This window comes from Pteropus vampyrus, unplaced genomic scaffold (assembly GCF_000151845.1).
Source record: "Pteropus vampyrus isolate Shadow unplaced genomic scaffold, Pvam_2.0 Scaffold2, whole genome shotgun sequence".
In the NCBI taxonomy this organism is placed as follows: Eukaryota; Metazoa; Chordata; class Mammalia; order Chiroptera; family Pteropodidae; genus Pteropus; species Pteropus vampyrus.
The window spans coordinates 4,619,417-4,643,887 of record NW_011888783.1 but is presented as its reverse complement, the minus strand read 5'-3'; the positions used below and the strand labels follow the sequence as shown (position 1 = coordinate 4,643,887).

At 35.4% G+C, this 24,471-nt stretch overlaps 1 protein-coding gene across 1 annotated transcript in view; it reads left to right on the top strand.

Annotated features, from left to right (window-relative positions):
• WDR75 (WD repeat domain 75) overlaps positions 1-24,265 on the top strand; it is a 34,261-nt gene extending 9,996 nt beyond the window's left edge. Inside the window, exons 5-21 of the mRNA XM_011356258.2 lie at positions 2,966-3,090; positions 7,920-7,990; positions 9,431-9,550; positions 10,050-10,138; positions 12,763-12,921; positions 13,743-13,802; positions 13,890-14,005; positions 15,081-15,256; positions 16,417-16,574; positions 17,035-17,215; positions 18,040-18,134; positions 18,836-18,931; positions 19,548-19,717; positions 20,057-20,116; positions 22,935-23,081; positions 23,408-23,499; positions 23,913-24,265. Coding sequence (XP_011354560.1) covers positions 2,966-3,090; positions 7,920-7,990; positions 9,431-9,550; positions 10,050-10,138; positions 12,763-12,921; positions 13,743-13,802; positions 13,890-14,005; positions 15,081-15,256; positions 16,417-16,574; positions 17,035-17,215; positions 18,040-18,134; positions 18,836-18,931; positions 19,548-19,717; positions 20,057-20,116; positions 22,935-23,081; positions 23,408-23,499; positions 23,913-24,117 — 2,120 coding nt within the window. The 3' untranslated portion in view covers positions 24,118-24,265. The remainder of the gene's footprint in view (positions 1-2,965; positions 3,091-7,919; positions 7,991-9,430; positions 9,551-10,049; positions 10,139-12,762; positions 12,922-13,742; positions 13,803-13,889; positions 14,006-15,080; positions 15,257-16,416; positions 16,575-17,034; positions 17,216-18,039; positions 18,135-18,835; positions 18,932-19,547; positions 19,718-20,056; positions 20,117-22,934; positions 23,082-23,407; positions 23,500-23,912) is intronic.
• Positions 24,266-24,471: the final 206 nt, after the last annotated feature.

Sequence of the window (24,471 nt, the reverse complement as noted above, 5' to 3'; positions counted from 1 at the left end):
CACCACTGCACCTTGTGGTGTCTTCCATAAAATATTGTATTCAGAATTCAAAGTACAAAGCAGCTTTAAGGTGGTTACAAGTCAGTCAGCTAGATTGGTTTATGGCTCATTAGCTACGGGAATCCTTCCATAGTGTTGTATGTTTGTTTTATGGTTTTGTTTGGGGTTTCTTTGGCTGGAACATTAATCAATTATTATATCCCATGAATTTTTAAATAACCTGAGAATAGTCTAATCTATGAAAGCTAAATTTTTTTTTTAAGCTAAAAGTCATTTGATGCCAAGTCTGTTAATAATATTGTATCTTATCAAAAATGTGATATGAGATAACAAAAAGTAGTAAGTTTCATTTTTCTTACATAGTCCATAAATCATCTATAAAGGACATTCCAAAAATTGTTCTGGAAATGGCAACATTCTAAAATAATTAAGTTGCCTTCCCACATGACTACTTTCAAGGTAACTCTCCTAGCTATGTAGGTTCTATTTTGTAGATGAATATGTGGATTTTTAACATTTATCCACATGCTTACTAAAAATTCAGATTCCTAATCTCCCTGACCGACAGTTGATTAACTACGTCTGAGATTTAGTCTAGCAATCTGCATTGTTAGTATCTATCTCCCAGGTGATTCTCTCATCACACACATTTGATAAGCATTCTTCATACTCACCCATGATTCCTCAACTGGAAGGGTATTTGCCAATAGCAGAAACAAAACTTTTTATCTATATCAGTGAAACCAGTGATTCTTAACACTGCTTGCACTTTGGAATCACTCCAAGGAACTTAAAATGTTAAGATTCTCTGTGGTGAGGCATAATTGTTTACTGAAATAGTACCCACTTGAGTCTAATGTGTAAGCCAGGGTAGCAAACTACTGATCTAAAGTAAAGATCTTGGTCGTCAGCCTTTTGACCAAGGTTCCAACTGTGGAAACTTCAGATGCTATAATCTAATCCAAATTTTATTTATGCTGTGATCTAGCATTATTCTGCAGTACTTTGGCACATCACGGGCACTCAGCATGTAAAAATTTACTTATCTGTTACATAAAAATGTGAAACAGGCTTTAGAAGATTCTGTGTGACTAGTGTCTCAAAATATTCATTTGACTCTTGAACAAAGTGGGTTTGAACTGTGTGTGTCCACTTACAGATTTTTTTCAATAAATATTGTAACTGTATTTTCATCTCCTTATGATTTTCTTAATATTTTCTTTTCTCTAGTTTATTTAAGACTACAGTATTAAATATATACACACAATATGTGTTAACCTTTATATTATTGTTAAGGCTTCTGGTCAACAATAGGCTATTAGAAGTTAAGTTTTGGGAGAGTCAAAAGTTATACATGGATTTTCAACTGCTCAGGGGATATAACCCTTAAACTCCATGTTGTTCAAGGGTCAACTTTATATAAATATATGTCCTTTTTTCATTTGTTTCATCTTTGTTCATCAGTTCAAAACCAGAGTCTCTGATAGAAAATTGTATAAATCATTGAAATATGCTTCTCTGGTTTAAACACAAATTAATCTTTTATTTATACATTATCTTTTATGGTGTCATTTCTTCACTGCCTGTAATTAATTCATTCAACAGCTAATTGACCACCTACTATTCAAATACTATTCTGCTTGTAGAGAACAAAACAGACAATAAATCCCAACAGTAGGCTGACTAGAATAGAACAGTCATGTGATACAATAAGATGAAAGGTATTCTAGAGAAAAATATATCAGGGAGGAGAATCAGCAACACTGGAGGAATACATATTAAAGAAGTGGTCAGTGAAGGTCCTGGGAGGAGAATAAGATATGAGCCATATTGGAGATGCATATTCTAGAGCATTCCTGGCATGTTTGAGGAATAGCAGGGAGGCTGGATTAGAGTGAGCTAAGTGAGAATAGATAATATAGAGCCTTATGAGCCATTGGAAGGACTTTGGCTTTTACTCTAAGTAGATAAAAAGTCATTGAAAGATTTTGAGCAAAAGAATGACATGATCTGACTCAGTTGTAAAAGAATCACTACTTTCTGTGTTGAGTATAGGCTAAAGAGGGACAACAGTGGAAGTAGAAAGAACTATTAACAGGTTATTGCTCCTAACACTTAGGATCTGACACATGAACATAGCTTTAGACTAGGTGGTAGTGGCAGAGGTGGTGAGAAGGGATAAAATTCTGGGTATCTTTTGAAGATACGGCCAACAGGGTTTGCTGATGGCTTGATGTAAGTAAGAGAGAGAAGTCAAAGATGACTCGAGGACTTCATCTAAGCAACTGGGTAAATGGCAGTGCCATTTCCCACAGTAGGCAATGTGGGGGAAGACTAAGTTTAGAAAGTAAAGTGAGAGTTCGGGATTTGGGCATGTAAAATTTGAGATGACTGATAAAGCTAGAAAAATCAAGAGTTCAGAGCATATAATGAGCTGGCGGAAAACGGTAGATCCATGTGTTAGAGAATTTTATATTCATTAAATCTAGGAGGCTAAAGATAGAGCATAGTGAAATATAGCAGTTTCCCCTCTCAGAGAAATTTTTTAAATGGGATGTAAAGAGAAGAAGTGTGTCAATATTACAGAAAAAGATTTATTCTATGAATGTGTGGCAAGTCCATAGCATTTCTAAAAACTCTCGCAGATGCTTTGTTGCTTTTTGCTGTTTGGTTCACCAATGCCTATTCCATCTCCATTTTAAATCTCAGTGTACCAGTAATATCCATTGATTTCTATTTCTATATCTATGGAGCATGTATGTATATGAGTTATGAAATTAGACTTCATTTAAACTTGTATATTCAAATGAAGAGTTCAAAAGGAACATTTTGTTCAAGATAGCATAGAATTATTATCTTGACATCAAATTAATACTAGAGTACTGGTTAACAGTTTCATATGAATGAACGCATGTCTTTACTTTTACTAGGGAGGCTTTATATTAATATAAATATTTTTGGCTAGATATATTTCAGCTGGTTTCAGTGAAACTGCCAAAATCATCAAGCCAAGAAGTAGAAGCTGAGGAGGTCTCCTTTGTTTTGGATTATGTAAACCAGTCACCCAAGTGCATTGCCTTTGGAAATGAGGTAAACTTGTTTTGTTGATCTTTTTTTTTTTGTACATAAAATCTCTTGCCTGCAGTCTTTCCTCCAAACATTTTCTGTTATAGTGATTTGATTTTGCCTTGAGTTACAATATTTTTGTTAGTAACTAAGAAGTCTGTTCCACTACTTTAGCATGTGTTGATGGCATAGATTTTTAGGGCCATCCTAATTTTGTATATTGTCTTATTGCTCTTGCGAAGCCTCTAATTGTATAAAACTTATCAGTGTTTTGGCATTTATGCTGTATTTCCTAGTCTATCACATGTAAAAGCCACTTAAATCTTTTCAGTTTAGACCATGTGTCTAGAAAATACAACCTCCCTGTCTAATTAATACGCCCATTATAGGAAATTTTGAAATTATAGGAAAATAATAATGAAGGAATTAATTATCACCAGTGATAATATTTGAGGAATCTTTTTTAGACTTTTTTCTAAACATATATAAAACAACTTTTCCCGAACTAAATTAGTGTCTGAAGGCTCTTTTATTTTTTTCACTTAACATCGTAGCATGAGTGTGTACTTAAATGTTCATCAGAAATGATTTATGATATTTAAACCATAATTTATTTAGCCATCCCCTATTAATAGTCACTTTATTAAAATCGAGTACCACCAAAAGGCCCTAGATGTTAATATGGCAACATGTTTCTTTAATTTTGTAGCATTATTTTGGCTTTGTTTTGAAAAGGGTTAATTTCTTAGAGTAGAAAAAAACTCTTCATAAAATCATTCTTCAGCCTTATAGTCATCATTCTAATGCACATTAAAATCACAGTGAGATACCACTTCATATTCACCTGAACAGTTAACATTTAAAAAACTGACAGTACCTAGTGTTGGCAAAATATGGAGCAAAGTTAAACATATAGTTTTTTCGTGACCTAACAATTCCACTCCTAAGTGGAGAAGAATATAACCACAAAATGACATGTACAGGAATGATTAATGCTCACAATAGCTCCAAAATAGAAATAATCCAAATGTTCATCAACAAGAGAATAAACTATTTGTGATATACAGTATATTCATTCATTGGAATGCTGCTTCATAATGAAAAGGAACTAATGATACATGTAAAGATACATGGGTGAATCTCAAAAAGGTGATATTGAGCTAAAGAGTTCAGACACGAAAAAGTATTTACTGTACGATTCTATACTTTTGACGTCTGTAATACGCAAAGAAGTAAACTATGGTGATAGAAATCAGTAGTTGCTGGCAGGGATGGGGCATTGGGGAATTACTGGAACAAGGGAACATTCCAGAGGTGAAGAAAATGTCCTAACTCTTGACTGTGGTGGTGGTTACATGGATATACACACATGTAAAACATTGCATTTTATTGTGCATAAATTATGCCTTAATAGAAAAATTTAAATCATTATACTTGATGCTAGATAGCCTAGTTTTAGGATTTAGGACCTCAGTTCATCTTTTAATTTTCTATGATTATTTTAAAAGTAGGATTACCCTTTCTATAGAACAGTAATATCTTAATATACTCTTAATAGGCAAAAAAATTATTGCTATATTAAATTTTTTTCCTCTTAATATATTCTGTCCCCGACTTTGGAACAGCATTTTTTAAAATAACTTTATTCTTCAATTACAGTTGTCATACAATATATTAGTTTCAGGTGTACAGCATAGTGCTTAGACAGACATCTATATAACTTATGAAGTGATTACACCAATCGATAACCCATCTGACACCATAAATAGATAGTTATTATATTATTACCCGTATCCTTTATGTTATACTTTACATCCCCATGACTACTTTGTAACTACCAGTTTGTACTTCTTAATCCCTTACCCTTTTTCACATGCCCCATAACCCTCCCCAATATGACAGCCATCAAAACATTCTCTGTATCTGTTTTATTTATTTATTTTGTTTTTTAAGTTCCGCATTTAAGCGAAATTATATGGTATTCATCTTTCTCTGTCTGACTTATTTCACTTAGCATAAAACCCTCTAGGTGTATTCATGCTGTCACAAATGGCAAGATTTCATTCTTTTTTATGGCTAAGTAATATTCCATTATGTATATATACCAACTCTTTATCCACTCATCTATTGATGGACACTTAGGTTGCTTTCATATCTTGGCTATTATAAATAGTGCTGTATATATGAATGCATATTTCTTTTTGAATTAATGTTTTAGGTTTCTTCAGATAAATACCCAGAAGTGGAATTAGTGTGTCCTTCTTTGTCTCTTGTTATAGCTTTTGTTTTAAAGTCTGTTTCGTCTGGTATAAGTATTGCTACCCCAATTTCTTTTTTTTTTTCATTTTCATTTTCATGGAATATCTTTTTCCATCCTTTTACTTTCAGTCTGTGTCTTTCAATCTAAAGTAAGTCTCCTGTAGGTAGCATATGTAAGGGTCTTGTTTTCTTATACATTCAGCCCTCTGTCTTTTCATTGGAGCATTTAATGCATTTACATGAAAAGTAATTGTTGATATGTAATTATTGTCATTTTATTATTCATTTTATGTTATTTTTCCCCCTTCTTAAAGAAGTCCCTTTAACATTTCTTGTAATATTGGTTTGGTATTGGTGAACTCCTTTAGCTTTTTCTTGTCTGGGAAGCTCTTTATCTGTCCTTGAACTCTATCTAAGTGATAACTTTGCTGGGTAGGGTAATCTTGGTTGTAGGTCCTTGCTCTTCATTACTTTGAATGCTTTGTACCAATCTTCTGACTTGCAAAGTTTCTGTTAAGAAATCAGCTGACAGCCTTATGGGAGCTCCCTTGTTAGGTAACTAACTGCTTTTCTCTGCTTTTAAGCTTTTCTCTCAGTCTTTAACCTTTAGCATTTTAATTATGATGTGGCTTGATATGTGTTTCTTTGGGTTCATCTTGTGTGGGACGCGCACTCCTGGGCTTGTGTGTCTATTTCCTTCACCAGGTTAGGGAAGTTTTCTGTCATTATTTCTTCAAATATGTTTTTAATTCCTTGATCTCTCTCTTCTCTTTCTAGCATCCCTATGATATGAATGTTGGTACACTTGATGTTGTCCCAGAGGCCCCTTAAGCTATCTTCGTATTTTTGGATTCTTTTTTCTTTTTGCTGTTCTCATTGTAATTTTCTGCTACCTTATCTTCCAAATCACTGATTTGATCCTCCGCTTCATCTAATCTAGTGTTGATTCCCTTCATTTCAATTACTGTATTTTTCATTCCTGACTGGTTCTTTTTTATGTTTTCTGTCTCCACTTTTATGTTTTTTATCACTTTGTTAAAGTTCTCACTGTGTTCATCTACTCTTCCCCTGAGTTCATTGAGCATCCTTATAGCCAGTGTTTTGAACTCTGCATGTGGTTGGTTGCTTGCCTCCATTTTGTTTAGCTCTTTTTCTGAAGCTTTGTTCTGTTCTTTCATTTGGGACATGTTTCTTTGTCTCCCCATTCTGGCCACATCCCTGTGTTTGTTTCTATGTATTAGGTAAAGCTGCTGTGTCTTCTAGTTTTAGTAGAATAGCCATATGTAGTAGGTATACTGTGGGTCCCAGTGGCACAGTCTCCATGGTCACGTGGGTGCTCCAGGTGTGTCCTTTGTGTGGGTCGTGTGGGCCCTGTTGCAGTTGAGCTTTGGTTGTTGTTTGCACACCAATGAGAGGGATTGACCCTCAGGCTGATTGATTGTGAGGACTGGGAGTTACTGCAGTGGAGGAACTATTGTACAGGGGCTGACCCCATAGAACAGGATTCACTTTAGCAGGGCTTTGGTGCCTGCCAAGTCTGCCCTTTGGATATGTCATTTGTAGAGGTCATTGAGTGATGCTCTGCTATGGTCTGAAGCTGGCCGCCCCACGTGTTGGTTCTGGGGCCTCTTGAGAGGGGCTCTGGTGCAGGCCAAGGTCAGCCACTGCCTGTGCCCTGCCCAGAGCCACTTGTTGTAAGCTACAAGGTGATATGCAGATGTTGGCCACTTGTGCTGCTCTCGGAGGTGCCTTGGAGAGGCTAAGCTGCAAACAGGCCAGCTGCCACTAGTAAGAAGTACAGGGCACAGCAAGGCCAAATGCTGCTTGTTTGGGGTTTATGAACCTTTAAGGCATTTTAGGAAAGTCCACAGCATGAGCCAAGACAGGTCGTTTGTATGGAAAAGCCACTGGACGAGGCTTGGGTGGGCCAACAAGTTGAGTGCGACAGGGTCTCAGAGAATTGCCAGGGCAAGGTGAATAATGTTAGCCAGGTTGGAGACCCAGCTATAGCACATGCCTGCATGTGCATGCTGAATGAGGGGAGAACTCAACAGAGGGACAGTGGCTCTGCCGCACTTCTGTCTAGGAGAACCCTGCCTCTCCAGTCCTTACTCTGAAGCCAGACTAAAGAAATGCCTGAAACTACAGCAACCACAATCTCCACTGGTTTTCACAGCCAGAAGTTATGGGGAGTTTTCTTCCTGGCACTGGAACCCTGGGCCAGGCAGCCTGGTATGAGACTGGGACCCCTTCAGTCCTCAGGGGGGACCTGTGCAGCTCAGATATCCCTCCTGATTTTTACCTGCCACATATGGGTGTGGGACTAGCCCATTCCGCATCTCCGCCCCTCCTGCCAGTCTTGTGGCTTCCTCTAGATGTCCTTCATTATAGGACTTCTGTTCAGCTAGACTTCAGGCAATTCTCAATGATGGTGGTTCTATAGTTCAGTCGTATTTTGAGGTGGTCATGGGAGAAAGGGAGCACAGCATTTACCTACTCAGCCATTTTGTTGTATTAGATTTTGTGATGAGAATATTTCTTTTTAAAGAGTGTTAACTTTTTTTGTGAATGTTATCTTCTCTTTGAAATACCAGGGAGAATATGTTGCTGCAGTACGGGACTTTTACTTATCGGTTTATTTTTTTAAAAAGAAAAAAACATCAAGGTAAGAATTCCTTTTTGATAGCATTATTTTATTTACTCAAGAGTTTTTTATAATTTCATTTTATTCTCATATCTGTGATCCAAAGTTGTTGAGTAGTTTCATGTTACAAATGCTTTGAAACTACAAGATAATAGAGTTTTTTTGTTATTGGGGTTTTTTTGGCCTGATACCTAGTAACATTTAATAAGTGTCAGCTATTAATTATAATACTATATTTTTAATTTATGGCTTATGGCAGACTTTGACATTTTATTTGATCTGTGGCATGGCTTTGTAAGACAAATATTACTATGCCACATTTTAAAAATTTATTTTTATTTTTCAGTTACAGTTGACTATTGAATGTCATTAGTTTCAGGTTTACATGGTGGTTAGACATTTATGTAACTTACAGAGTGGTCCCTAAGTCTAGTACCCACCTGATACCACACATAGTTATTACAATATTATTGACTATATTCCCTATGCTGTACTTTACATCCCTATGACTATTTTGTAACTGCCAATTTGTACTTCTTAATCCCTTCACCTGGTTCACCCAGCCCCCAATCCCCTCCCTTCTGGCAGCCATCATTATGTTTACTTTGTTTTTTAGATTCCAGTTTTTAACCCGCAATGGATAGGGTTGAGGAATCATGAGTCACAAAAACGTGGGGAGACTTTCTAGCCAAAACCCTTTGTACACCTAGATTTTAGTGTGCAGATTTGTGTCGAAATTGGATTTAATTTGGAAAGGCTTCCCCAGGTAATTAATCATCGTTGCTATATTATAGCTGTAGGAATGAACATAGGCATTGGAATACCTGGATCTAAAATGAGTCGAAATTAGTCCATTTGAACTTTGATGTACCTCAAATTAACATATATTTTAAATGGAGATAATATCTTCCTAATAGAGTTGTAAGGATGAATGAGATAACATGTTTAAAAAGACTAGTGCTAAGCATGAGTAGTCACTCTTCAAGTGACACTGTCACCTCTTCCTTTTTACCCTGTCAATATCAGCATTTGTTTTCTTTGCAGTATAAGGAGGCTCCTGACATCTTTGCACACATTAGCCAATTGTCTCAGATAATAATTTCTTAGGCTTGTGCAGATCTCATGCTAAAACTTAGCTTCACCAAAAAATTTGAACAAACTTTGTCAAGGCAAAAAGCCACTAAAAGGACTGTCTTTTCTATATTTCAGTGTCAGTGGCCTAAACAGACAAGTTGTATGGTAGAATGTTAGTCACATGAGGCATACATTGTATATTAATAAATGTTTACAAACTGAAATTCTTGATTTTTGATCACAATTTTTTTAAAAATTCTTCATTTATAATCAGTGAATTCTGAGAGCTCTCCAGTTTTGGTTGATAAGGCTGGGAAATTTCTTTTACTTAACTACATCACCACTTACCAAGAGACTAATAATCAAGAAAAAATTTTTTTCTTTTAGGTTTACTTTATCATCATCAAGAAATAAGAAACATGCTAAGAACAATTTTACATGTGTAGCATGCCACCCAAAGGAAGACTGCATAGCAACTGGTCACAAGGATGGCAAAATTCGTCTTTGGTCAGTTAACTCATGAAAAGCATGGTGATCACTTATATACTATTTTGTATTAGTCCTGTAGAACAGGGCTTCCTCTGGGTCTGGGAAAAAGGATAACACTGAAGAGCCACTGCTGACAGTAGAGATTAGTCTTTGCTGACATTGTTCCTTTTTTATATCATTCTGTTCTTCATGGAATAGACAACTATTTTAGGATTTCTAACCTTGGGCTTTTAGGGAGAGTGAAAAATTGGGTTTTGCCTATAGTTTTATTGAAGACAATTTTTTTGTCAGCCTCGAAGTAAAAGTGGAAATAGGGAATACCTAAATACCTGTAGGGCACTTCAATGTCCAGTTGTTTGTAGAAATAGAAAATGTACTTTTTACATATTAAGATCTATAAGCTTGATATCATGATTATTTTGGGCATATATTATGTTCATTATATTATATTTGGCATACCATTATTTTTCTAACTTAGAACTTGGGTGAAATTCAATTTTTTTATTTTCTCCTGTAGGAGGAATTTTGATGATAATAAGAAATACACATATACATGTCTACATTGGCACCATGATATGGTTATGGATTTGGCTTTTTCAGTGACAGGTAAGTACAAGTTTAATAATTAAAATGAACTTTTGAAGTATGTGAATCAAGTATTTTAATTCACTGTATTTATAATGTGAAATATTTAGAATTGCATGAACCAAATGAATTTTAAACTCTTGTATATCACCCTTTGTTTTGGGCATTGCTCAGCACAATACCATATACTTTAAGTTTCAAAGCCTTTCAGAGTATCCTGTACAGCTGTGATATAGTCTCTCTTATTAAGAAAGAACCTATTTAAGTTATAATACTTTTTTTTAAATGAATGTCTGTGTGGCTGAGTGTTTGTTGTCCATAAGTGTAGCTACAGTTCATCAGGAGCAAATGACTGTGCTATGCTGGTGCTTAACCTGCATTATCTCACTTAACTCTATAAAATGGGTATCATTATTCTCATTTTGTAGATGAAAATGAGATTTGTAGTTGAGAACTAACTTGCCTAAGGTCACATGGCTAGTAAGTGAGGTTTAAACATAGGTCTAATTCAAAAGCTTATGTTTTCACTGTTAGATTGCCTCCTTCACATTTACTATTTTATTTTAATTCAGACCTTTGTTCCATTTAAGTGGCATAAGAGAGTGGCTATAGTGAGTAAAAATACCTCCTTGAAAATAGGATGAACTTTAACAGAAATTTAGAGGAGTACGTTGTCTTTGGTTACTTTTAGAACCCTCACGCTTATATGGTGAAAGTTAGGTCACTATTATTTTGACTGGCCTTGATAAAAGGGAGCTGGATACTAGAGAAGAGTATATGCCTGGAGAAAGTGATTTTTCTTTCTGTAAGTCATCTAAAGACCACCAGGACAAGTCTTAGATAATATCTTGTGCTCTGGATCATTACAGGGCTACTTGGGCTTAACTTCTGGAGCCTCGGGAAGTAGTAAGAGGCATCTTCACCCTATTTGTGCTTTGAATTTGGGGAACAGTGACTGGTATATGGGGGTGAGGCTCAACACACTTAAAGTAGTACAGCGGGAGTACAGTTGTGACGTGGGAATTTAGAATAGAAAGAAAAGGAAGGGGATATTAATGCTGCACATAAAAGGTATAGGCTCCTCTTCTCTACCCTCCTCCCCAGCCCAACCCCCAAAAATACAAATGAGTGCATGTATGACCGCCATATGTACATACATATGTAATGTTCTGGCAATGCCTTTGTTCTCTCCTAACCTAAGGTCATTTTTCCTGCCCTTCCTCCTCAAGTTTTTCTCTGCTGTGGCCCCTGCCCAAGTCAAGGTTAAGATCAATTAATATTTATTGTCACTATGACTTTTCTGTTAACATTATCCATCTCTTCTCATACTAGTTGGCAGCCACAGATTTCTCTGGGGGCCTTTCTTACCCTTAAGCCCTTGGACATTCAGTATTGACCTTTTTAGGTGAGATTTGGGGAAGAAGGAATAAATAGTTGGATTAGTTGGCACTCAAAGAAGGAATACAAAGTGTCCCTCCCCTGAGCCAGAGCTTTGGTGTAGAAGGTACTGCAGTTAATCTTGGCTGTTAGGGAGTTAAAGTCTTGATTTTATATTTTAAGTCGTGAATATTTACAAATGAGAAGTTATAGTTAAATATAGTACATGATTGTCAGTGAAATATCAGTATTGACCCTGTATAGGTATAAGACAGTTCATAGAAGAAAAAAATTAGTTATCTGTATAAAACAAAATACAAATTATAGTTGTTTTGAGAACTGTTTTATAAGTCAAGGTAAATATGAACAGTACAAACTATTTGGTTGTGTTTTGAACCCAGTCATGCTGTGTGTGAACTCTAAAATAATTATTTTCTTCTTTCCAATCTTTAAGTCTTTGTCTCATTCCAGTGCACTGGGACCTCCAGTTACTCTGAATAAAAGTGATAATGATCCCTGTCACAGGGGAAAGGTTTTCAGTATTTTACCACTTAAAATGATTTTTGCTATAAATTTTCTTTAGGGTTTTGAGGGTTTTTTTGGTTGGTTGTTTTTTTTTTGCATCTATTAAGATAACTCATGATTTCCCTTAATTCTACAAATTTATTCCATAATTAAATTGTTTTATTTTTTTAAATGTTAAAATAACCTCATATTTCTGTAGTAAACTAACTGCAATGTTGTCTTATCCTTATCTTTTTAAGATATCATTGGATTCAGCTTGCTGATAGTATTTTGTTTGGGAATTTTCATCTGTCATGAAACCAGCTTGTAATTTTCTTATGATGTGCTAGTTTTAATATAGGATTATGCTCATCTTGTGAAACAAATTGGGAAGTGTTCTTTCTTTTTTGTTACTTGGAAGAGTGAAAACAGGTTTATTTTTTCCTTAAGTATTTAGAAAAACTCACCAGTGAAGCCATTTGGACCTAGAGGATGTTTGTTTCATTCAGTTTTTCTTGTTACCAGCAGAAGAGTTGGTCAGCAACAGACTAGTCCGATACTACTGGAAAGGAGAATTCCTGAACCAATGATGTTTAAATCTTTTGTCTTGAGAGTATATTAAAAAATATGAAGACACATTTTTTGTTTATTTTTAAAAATAGTTTATTTCTTTAATATGACAGGAAAATAAGATGTTAATTATATTTTCATTTCTATTTTTCTCCCCCAAATACTGTCCTTTCATTTGCTGGCTGGATGAGAAGGCACCAGTCTGCTGAGTGGTGGTCGTGAATCTGTCCTTGTAGAGTGGCGTGATGCAACAGAGAAAAATAAGGAGTTCCTCCCCCGTTTAGGAGCTACTATTGAGCATATCGCAGTCTCACCGGCAGGGGATTTGTTCTGTACTTCTCACTCTGATAATAGTACGTCTCACTTTGTTGTTGCGAGGAAATATTTGTTTAATGCCTAAATTACCTAGCATCTGTAGGGAATAAAAAATAAGAGACCTCAAACTAATTAAGAATAGCATCAAATTTAATGAACATTTTTTTCCCTTCCATTCCTCCTCTTTTTCTCACCCCTTTAGATGCCACCAGAATTCATCATTTTCAGAATTGTTACGAAAATACAGAGCTAAATGTTGTTGGGTTTTGTTGTGCCATTTATATTTCAAAACCTTTTCATGTAGAATGATTTGGGGAAGTAACAAAAGGGTTTTGAAGTACGTATCTATGCTTTCACGATACAATGGCATTTTAAAAAGAACACAGAGATTCTTCTTTGAGATAGCCATTATCTTAGTGTGAGAGTCCTGTAGATTCCAACAGAAATGGAGGCGGCCTTGTGTTCTCCATAACTTTTGCTCATCCTGTTAGTACTCAGCCTGGATGTAGACCCCACAGCCCATGGCCTCCTTTCCCTTCAAAATAGAACGTAACTGTGCGCAATCCATTAGTGACATTTCAAAGTAAATTATCTGTCTCTTTCAAGGTGTTTAAGTTTCTGAATTAACACTTAAAATGTACTCATAGGCACAACTCATAAAACCTAGAGACTCTAATAGAAAAGCCCCCTATCTCCACCCCAAACTTTTTGGTTAATTCAGAAAATATATTCCGGATTTTCTAGAAACACTCCAAGTAAATTAAACATACTCAGGGAAATATAATATAAATTCAAGTTTTTTCTAACTTTAAGTTCTGAACTATTTATGTGTCACTATTTTTTTTTTTTTTACCCACAGAGATAATAGTCATTCACCGAAACCTTGAAGCATCCGCAGTAATTCAAGGTCTAGTTAAAGGTATTGCAAAACAGTGAATTTGGAATTATGTATTTTTAAAGTAAATATTTGTCTGATTTCAGCTATTGTTTATCACTTCTTTTGCAGACAGCAATATCTTTACTGGTTTGATGATTGATCCAAAAACTAAAGCTTTGGTTTTGAATGGAAAACCTGGCCACTTGCAGTTTTATTCTCTCCAGAGTGATAAACAGTTGTACAATGTAAGATTTTGATTCATTAACTAGCCTTAAGACTAATGAAAGTTTTTTACAGCACCACCAGCATCAAGTGACTTATTTAGTGGCTTCTAAAACAAGATCCTATGCCTGTGCTTACTCGAACAGTCAGTACTATCAGTTGTTTACATCATAATTCTATTAAGGCCCCAGTTGCAGACTAAGTCTACATGAAAGCCAGATGGCACTCTTGTGCAGCTTCCTTTGTCTATTTTATTTTGTTTTAGACTACATCTGTCACATATCTGTGCCTTTGAGTCACAAGGATAGGAAATGAGAATCTCTGGTTGACAATACAAATACGCCTCTTCTTTGTGGTGAACCCAGTGTCCTGTAAACATACTGAAGATAAAATTTTCAATGTGTAAAGAGGAATGCTTCCTGTAAGCCTGATAAATGCAATCCAGACTTCCCATTTTTTCCTTTGTTCCCCACAGTACTCATGGATTGCTATCAGAGGAGCTGTAACACTTACCTCTTTCTCTCCATCACTTTTAAACCCCTCAGAGAAAGGAAACTTACTGATTTGTGTACATTGCTACTACAGTGCCTGGAAATAGTAGGCACTTAATATATGTTTAGTAAATAGACAAGGAAATGGGATAAAAGAAAGAACTTTAATTAAAATGCTGGCCTACTCACAACATTTCTATATTTTTTCACTTCTTAAAAATTGTAGGTTTTATTTTTTCTCTTCATGTTTCTAGTGATGTGGAATCTAGTCTTGAGAATTTTTGTAAAGTTGTTTGTTCTCAGGAATAAGAGAAAAGCATTACTATAAACTAAAGGTTCTGTTGTAGCATATAAATGGGTCATAGTCATATCTACTATTCAAGGTCATTGAAGAATAATCACCACTGATTTAGTACTGTATAGTGTACTCCATGTTTTTAAGAGCAGGTTTGATGTCCATAACTATTACTTAATTTTTCCCTTTATCTAAACATCTGTGACTGTAGATCTTAGTTACGTGTGATGTGGTTAATTATCATTCCTTGAATGCTTTAACATTTATGTATTTACATTAATAAACATTTTGGATTTTTTTTAAACCCATCAGTTAGATATTGTACAGCAAGAATATATCAATGATTACGGTCTTATCCAAATTGAGCTAACAAAGGCTGCATTTGGCTGCTATGGTAACTGGCTTGCAACGGTGGAACAACGTCAAGAAAAGGAAACTGAGCTTGAATTGCAAATGAAATTGTGGACATATAATAAGAAAACTCAAGGGTAATAACTACTTATATAGCCATATAATTTCAAAGTAGAAAATATTTTATGATTTCAATTGTTGGTCTTTAAGATGTTTTATTTTGCTAAGTTTTAGATTTAGAGAAATGAAGATGTTACTCATCTAATAAAGCCTTTAAACTTTCTGCTCTGAGAAAACACTGGTATCGTCCAAGTTAAAATGACGTCTCATTGCATAAATGAGAAGACATGGAAAAGTGACATCTCCAAGGACATAATGTGTAATTCCAGGCAAATTTAGGATTAGAATCCATATGTCTTAAGTTCCTTTGCTCTTTTATTAACATTATACTACCTTCTTTGGAAAAATGGCAGTGGTAGACCACGGAGGTGTAATGTAGTGTAACATGTGTTTACATTAAATAAGGAGCCCACTAGTTTCTCATACCATGGCTATAATAGCCATTTATCAAGTCCTTGCCATGAGCCAAGAACTAGCTTAGTGCTTTAGTACCCAGTGTCTTAGTAATCTTTGCAAGAACACTAACTTAAACCTGTTGTCCATGAGGAAACAGTCCAGAGGGATTTCCAGTCATCCCTCTTGTAACCTGAACTTTTTAAAAACCACAACACTATCTTCCCTTGATGTTCTTCAAAGAACACAGTGCTAGCATCGATTGTCTTTCATTCACAGATGTGCCCTGTCAAGCTGGAAACAAGCTTCGAGAGGTAGTTTGGATAATTATAAATATTAAATATTGTCCAGGGCAGTTTGAGTAGTTTTCTTCCTATATTTTCTTGCCAAAAGTAGGAGTTTTCATAGTTGTTCCATTCTTATTTTCAAAAGTAGTGAGGCAGCTATGTTCTATACAACTTTCCTACTGAGTTTAGTACAGTAGGCTTTCAAGTATCATTTTTTGTTGACCTCTGTTTTATACTCATTTTGTACCAGTAAGTGACCATATACATAATCATCTCTATATTACATAAGTTACACAAAGACAGATAAAGTGTTAGAACTTTTTACACTCTGGCTGTTAGAGAATAGGGCACTCGATTCTTTGCATTCTAGGTGATAATATATTAGTTGCTCCTTAAAAGATTCTATTGTAAAAGTTTCAATATGTAAGAAATTCTTAAATGACAGTATATTATGTTGTCCTGGTGTAAGAATAAATTGGTGATTTCTTTCCTACTAGGTTTGTTCTTAATACAAAGGTTAACATGCCACATGAAGACCACATCACGGCTCTCTGTTTCGGGAATGCAGAAAAATCTGAAAACCCCACCTTGGTTACAGCTAGTAAAGATGGTCACTTCAAAGTATGGATATTAACAGATGATTCTGATATATACAGTAAGTTAATTAAATATAGTATTTCTAAGGAGTGCACAATTTTAAGAATTGATATATTTTTATCTCATGAATTGTACCCATTCTGGGAGGACATTTTATACCTCGTTTAATTCTATAGGATATTTTTTTTTACATTTAATTCTATAGTATATATTTTTACATTTTTAACCAAATCAGGACTTTATGACATTCTTGATATGTGCTGATCATTCCATTTTGCGAGAGTACAGTAAAAAAGGTTTTTGTAGGTAGTCCTTTCACTGTTCCACTAGAGGGAGGTCAAGGCCTCCACGAAGAGGCATAAATTTCAAATCAGTCAATGCCTTGTAGCACTTCTAACTAAAATTTTGAGGAGCAGGGGTTTTTCTTGTGTTTATTTCTTTCTTAATCCTTATTGCTTATAATTTCCCCAAAATGTTATCTATACTACTTATGAACCCTGTGGTCTGTATTTACACAGAAAAAGCTGTTGGCTGGACCTGTGACTTTGTGGGAAGTTACCACAAATACCAAGCAACTGACTGTTGTTTCTCTGAAGATGGCTCTTTACTAGCAGTTAGTTTTGAGGAAATTGTTACAATATGGGACTCAGAGACATGGGAACTTAAATGTACATTTTGTCAACGAGCTGGGAAAATAAGGTAGGTAAATAATTTGGGAGTAGAAAGTACTTTTTTAAAATTTAAATGTCTTTCTACATAAACTTTAGTAATAATTTATGCTTTCTCTAAAGGTAGCTAACCAGAGTGCTGGGAAGCTAAAAATTCTTTGCATGTCAACCATGTGCTATGATTTACCCATTTCTGAAATCAGGATTAACATTTAATTCATGGACTACAGATTTTTATTCTTTATAATTTCACTTTTATTTATGGTTGTACTACGTAATAGAAGCTATACTTAAACCTCAGTAGATTCACACAATGTTTATCTTCTGTGTGTTCTCATAGAAACAATGGTATGCTAAAACTTCATTGTTTCTAAGAAAGGCAAAGGAAAATAACAGCAGTATCTTCCATTTTACTTCATGTAATAGCATTTGGGGATGGAAAGGAAGATGGCTAATTAAATTGTTTATAATCCCCAACATTTCTGATTCTGAATTTACTTTGTAAAACCTTCTTCAGAATTCATATTGCAAACTTTCCTCTTGAGGTAAATGATTGTTAAAGAGAACTTTTAAAATGACTTTTTTCACATATGTTTTCTGTATGTATCTTAATTATTATACCACACAGCAAATATTAGAGAAAAGAATTGGTTATCAAACCTGTTTTACTAAGAAACAACGTATCTACGTACACCTTTTTTTACTTAGTCCCTTTTTTCTGCAAGATAATTATGAACAAAAACATACGTGCCTGTCTAAAAATCTGTATTGCATAAAACTGCCGAAGTGTGCAGTCCTTTGTGACTAAGTGTGATAGAACCGACCGCTGTTAACTTGCTTCTGGTTTTAATCTAGGCACCTTTGCTTTGGGAGACTGACTTGTTCGAAGTATCTTCTCGGTGCTACTGAAAATGGCATTCTTTGCTGTTGGAATCTGCTCAGTTGTGCATGTAAGTTTTTCTTGTTCACTATATAGTGACTTGGCAAAGCAAGTAGAAAGTGGCCATTAAACTTTGGCTGTTAGGACTTCTGGATTACATCTTCAGGTCTCTACTCAGAGAATGTGTAATTTTTTAAATGGTACATTATACCACTACAATTTGGAGGACTAGGCCTGTAATAGACTTAGATTATTTATAAAGTGCCTAATTGTCAGTAAACAGACTTACATTAGCCTCACCTTTTTCCAGTGTCTTCAGTACCTATGACTTTCTGTTGCCCTCCTAACAGATAGGGACTTATTTGTGTTTTACTTATTCGAATATGTGTTTGGGAGGCATAGTGGTTGCTTAGTAATGAATATGTGTGATAACATTTTTTGATATTCTCTACAGTGACTCTGGCTAACATTTTGCCCAGGTTTAGCACCAGCTGAAAAGCACCTGACAGCAGTTGCACTGAAATAATAACCATTGTGTAGAATGTGGAAGGAATACTTTACTTTTCTGCTTCCTGCCCCTCGCTTTAATGCAGCCTTCCACAGATAACTTCAGTGTGTCTCTGTGTGTTATTTGGAAATGTAAAATCTCTCTTCCTGAGAACGATACAATTGATTGTCCTAATACAGATTAAGCTTACCTACTTAAAATGACTTTTTTAAAGTTTTTGGTAAATCTCTTCTTAAAAGTGAATTGCTTTTTTTCTCCCCCAGTGGAGTGGAGCGCAAAATTAAATATTAGAGTAATGGAACCTGATTCTAATTCTGAGAATGTTGCTGCAGTCTCTCAGTCTTCAGTGGGTTCAGACTGTAAGTACAGATCATACTTTACTTTGATAGTGAATTTTCTTTTTAACGTCTTTAAAATAATCTGAGTCATACTTTTCCTTTAAATCAAATGTGTGTTTGGTGCCATTTTGCCTAAGGCACTGCCCTTTCTTGAGTTCTTGCTCTAGTACCTTGTTATATAGGCATTCATACTTAGTTCTAGGAGAGCACCCTTACATCCCTCATTTTTCAACGTGCCAATTTCTACTCGGCCTTCAAAATATAAGAGATTTCACCTTATTGAATGATTCTTAATTTCTCTGAGAAGCTTTAATCGTTCCTCCTGTGATCTTGAAGCACTTTTACATATCTGTTATAGTAATTAGGACAAAATACTGTATTAATATTTTGGTGTCTGTCTTCCACAGTAGGCCCTGGCCTCTGGAGCTGGGATTCCCTTTCTCTTCATGGCTCTCATTCCTAACATGCTTGGCACTTAGTAGGCGCCCAGTAGATATTTGTTGAATCAAAGCCTAAGATAATCATGACCTGGGTTATTTACTCAGTGGGATAAGTCCCAAGATTAGTGTGATCCGCCTGAGGTTAGAACTAACATTTGTGGGCAAAATGTTATTGTTTGTCTGTTTTTTCCCTCTAGTGTTTGTATTTAAACCTAGTGAGCCAAGGCCATTGTATATTCAGAAGAATATCTGTAGAGAGGAAGTCCAGTGGGGAGTGTTTGTTCCACGAGATGTCCCTGAATCATTCACTTCAGAAGCTTACCAGTGGCTGAACAGATCCCAGTTTTACTTCCTAACAAAATCACAGGTAACCAATCCTCAAAAAAAGTAATTATTCTGTAAATGTAATTTTCAGTTGCTTTAATATTTTAGAGTTAGAGTAATCATCATCCCAAAACAGGTGGAATAGTTTTATTAAGGATTACGTCCCAACAGAAATTGTCTAATACGCTCAGGACAGCAGTAATTACTAGTGTGTGTGTGAGAGCGCCACTTTCATTGCCCACACCTTTGAGGCTCTTTAAGTAGATATATGTTGATGTATCAAGACAAAAAGTTGACCTTCTCATTTTCTTACTTTAACATCTTTCTTAGATTTGCATTCTACAATTTATCTTTTGCATCATTAACCGATCTCTCTTTTCAGAGTTTGTTGACATTCAGCACAGAGTCTCCTGAAGAGAAACTCACACCGACAAGCAAACAGGTATGTTTTAGCCACTCATGGTACAGACTGCACGGCCTCCCTACAAAGATAAGGTTATCTTTTAGAACTCAGCTATGAGAAAAATGTTTTACATGACCCTAAAATGGAATTTAAAACCATATTTATAAAGCTGCTTGCCTCTTTTGGAGTTATATTGTTCTTTTAAAATAAAGTTTTAGTTTATTTTAAATTTAGTTTATTTTAAATTACAATAAGAAATGTTTGTGATTTAAAGAGTCAAGTGGTTCTATAAGACTTTTCAGGAAAAACTTGTTCATCACCACTGCCATTGCCTACATTGGTTCTATATCCCTGAGAAATATGTTTATATTGCTAATTCTGGATTTTTCAGATTTAGATTTTATCTGTTGAAGTTAAAGCTCTTTTTCACACCACCACTCCCCACACATACACATCACACACACACACACACACACACACACACCCACACACCCACCCACCCACCCACACACCCCTTTGCCCCAGTTTTTCAACATAGATGAATCCTAAAATTGGTCCGGTCCATGTTCATCATTATAACCTAGTAAACACAACTCATAGCCAAACCACATAATAACAGACTGGTTTGTCCTTTGTGACCAACTTTTTTTTCTCTGGAGTAAGTAATTGCCTCTTTCTTAGTTTTGCTTAGTTTTCTATTTACTTCCCACCTAATTCATCCCAAACTCTATTCACGTTGTGCAACTCTTCTCAGTATTTTCAGACATATTAGCTACACTTTTAAGTCTTGAAGAAATCTTTCTAAGAGTCTTCTGACCTGCTTCAGTCTGGACTGGTTGTTCTATAAAGCTGGTGTACAGTAGTCATCTTGAGGTTGACATTCACCATCGTTCAGGGTATTTGCTTCACCTCCACTGTAATAGAACCCACAGTTTTCCTCCTCCTTCAGTCACTCCCTTGCTTTGGTGAAGCACATTCTGTTAGTGCATGGAAGGTAAATTCAAGACCTTCCATGTTTGGAAATGTTTTTATTCTCTCCCACTTGATTGGTTGGTTGGGTATAGAGTTCTAGATTGAAAACCATTTTCTCTTAGAACTTCAAAGGTATTTTCCTCTTATATTATAGCTTCCCGTGTTACTAGAAGTCCAATACCATTCTTATTCTTGATCCTTCACTCATTGAATTCATTCAGCAACCTTTTGTTGATCATCTACTATGTTCTAGATGCTTGGGATACATCAGTGAACAAAATAGTCAAGTCTCTAAAGTGGTGGTGTTTATAGTGTAATAGGAAGATACAAAGAATAAATAACAAGCATGAAATATGTAAATAGTATTTTGGAAGGTGATAAGAATTATGAGGGAAAGAATAGAGGAAAAGTGGGTAAGGGATACTGCTCCCCATTTTAAATAGGGTGGTGAAAGTCAGCCTGAATGAAAAGACTTTGGCTTTTCCTCAGGAAATGTGAAGCCTCTTGAAGGGTTTTGATCAGAGAACTAAGGAAAAGTTAATTATTTCTTTGCCTTTGTTTTCTTCTTTTTTCTCCCCCTCCCTGAACACCTGTTATTTAATGTTGGACCTTCTAGACGGGGTGCTAAAATATTTTTATTTTTTTCCTCCTGTTTTCTGGGAGATATCTTCATTTTTACCATCTAACCTATTTTTTTCCCTCCCTTTCTCTCCTGCATGGTTGATGTCATCAGACTTTTGTTTTCAGTCTGTTTTGGACTCTTTAATTTTGGAGGTTTTCTTCAGAACCTGATGAACCTTGGCTGTCTGCTTTTATTTTTAAATGAGCATGCACAAAACAGCCATTTGGATGTTCTCTACTGAGTAGAACTTATTCTCTGGCCTCCACTGTATGAGCTATTTAAAGAAAATCTCTAATGTCATTATTTTTAGGTCATTTTTTCCTATGCTGGTCAGATTGCCCAAATAAAATTCTTTTAAGTTCTTAACCTGAAAGGATGTCAGCGTGGCTGGCAGTGTTCTGAGAAGCACCCTCTCTGAAGTACAGTGAAGCTGCCATCACTGTGAAGACTCTACCCCCACCAAGCAGTCCAGTCTAAAGACAAGCTTTTGTTTCACTCTTCAAAGACTATCCGTCCAGCCTTCTGTTGGGGCTGAAACAAGCTGTGAATCTGAGTGCTCTCTAAGTAGACTTTCAGCCAGACTACCTGGGTTTTTTTAGCCTTTTACGGAGGTACCATTACAATTAGTACCAATTCCTCAGCATTTACAGGATTCCACAGTATAAATTGGGATGCTTCTTGGCTTTCCCCACAGCCAGCTTAGAATTCAGCTTTCAATATGTTACAATTGCACCCATTCACTGTGGTTTATGCTGTTTTGAAAAACCCTTTGCTGTCATTTTGTGGAATTTGGGGGAGAAACAGTGATAAATGGGTATTTTGTTATGTCATCTAAGTGTCCACTGTTAGCTTTTCCATTAGTAATTGGGCTGCTAGGCTTCAGGCTTTACATACAAAATGAAGACTCATACTGGATAACTTCTAAATTTCTTCCATTCTTGACCTTTTAGGACTCTATAGCAGTAGTCCTCAACCTTTTTGGCAACAGGGACTGGTGCTCCTATGAAAATTAATGCCTGATGATCTGAGGTGGAGCTGAGGCGGTGATGCTAGTTGGGGAGCGGCTGCAAATACAGATGAAGCTTGGCTGACCCACCAGCCCGCTGCTCACCCCCTGCTGTGCAGCTTGGTTCTTAACAGGCCACAGACCAGTACCAGACCGAGGCCCAGGGGTTGGAGACACTTGTTCTATAGTACTAATGGAATCAAAGGCGGTTCCTCTTTTTAATTAAAGTCATTTCCCTTTGTTTTAAATCCTTATAGCTACTAGCAGAAGAAAGTCTTCCAACAACGCCATTTTATTTCATATTGGGAAAGCACAGGCAACAGCAGGATGAAAAATTAAATGAAGCCTTGGACAATGAACTAGTACAACTGCCCTTAACAGAAAACATACCTGCAGTTAGCGAGGTAAGTAATTATTAAGGCAAACAATGTGTAACATTAAAAGCACACTAGCACCCTAAGTTAGACTTTTTATACAATCAATCTGTAAGATAACTTTTGAATAATCATTTGTGTACTGTGTAACTTTAATACCCAAACCAAATAGCATAAACTTATGATAGGATTATTTGGCCTGGGATGAGGGGAAGAGTTGTTGCTTGTGTAAATGTAGGAAGGTAGGAATACATTTTTCTTTTGGTTTGGTTTTTCTGTAGGGAAAGCCTGTTGTGTTTGGTTCTTGGCATTTAATCTTTTCAAATGAAACTCTATTTTTTCTTTTTTTACACTAGCTTCTTCACACTCCAGCCCATGTACTGCCATCTGCTTCTTTTGTATGCTCCATGTTTATAAATTCATTGCTGCTGTCAAAGGAGACTAAGAGGTAATGCAGTTCTTAACATATGTTTAGATATTCTGTCTTGGGAAACAGGGTGGTTTTTGTTATCCTTTATTAGAATATTATTCCACTGTATTACTCTTTATTTTAGCTTTACCATGTAGTTAAAGGCTATAGGATTATTAAGTCAAGTAAATAAAACACATTGAAAAATAAGCATTAGAAAAGAGATCTTTTGTATGTACTTAAAAGGATTTGATATATAATTCAAAATTACACTTTTGTAAATTCCTGTTCTTTTATTAAAAGAATAGCCCATAATTTTTAAACTGCACTAGATAATTTTTTGTCTACCTTGTATATATGATTATATTTCTACATAAGTGTTTTAAATTAGAAAGTTATTTTTTTAGAAATATATTTAATAGTAAATGCATGTTTTATTCTGTTATTTAAAGTGCTGAAGAAATTCCTGATGAAGTAGATATGGAAGAAGAAAAAGAAAGTGACGATTCAGATGAAGAAAATGATTTTACTGAAAAGGTCCAGGATACAAGTAACACAGATCTGGGAGAAGACATTTTACATCAGTTATCAAAAGCTGAAGAAAGAGAACTGAGAAAATTCAGGAAAGTAGACTACAGCTGGATAACTGCTCTCTAAGCCTTGGAGATCGGGGACGTTCTTGCAATTTTTTTATATGTTGATACTCCAAAAACATCTATTTTAATGTAATTTCTGTTTTTAAAATAAAATATTAACAGGCTTTATTTTTTAAATAATTGATAATATGAAGCTATATTTGCATCACACTTTACAGTTGCTGGGTTCATTTGTATATACAGTACATCTCATTTTAATTTTTTTGATGTGGATATTGTTTTGTTTTGTTTTGTTTTGTTTTTAAGTTTGACACCAAAATTTATTTGATGACCAAATATGGCCTGAACTGATGAGAGGTTTTCTGTGGTCCTGATTCATTCCTCTTAGTATATTTATTCCTCTTAGAGAAATTTA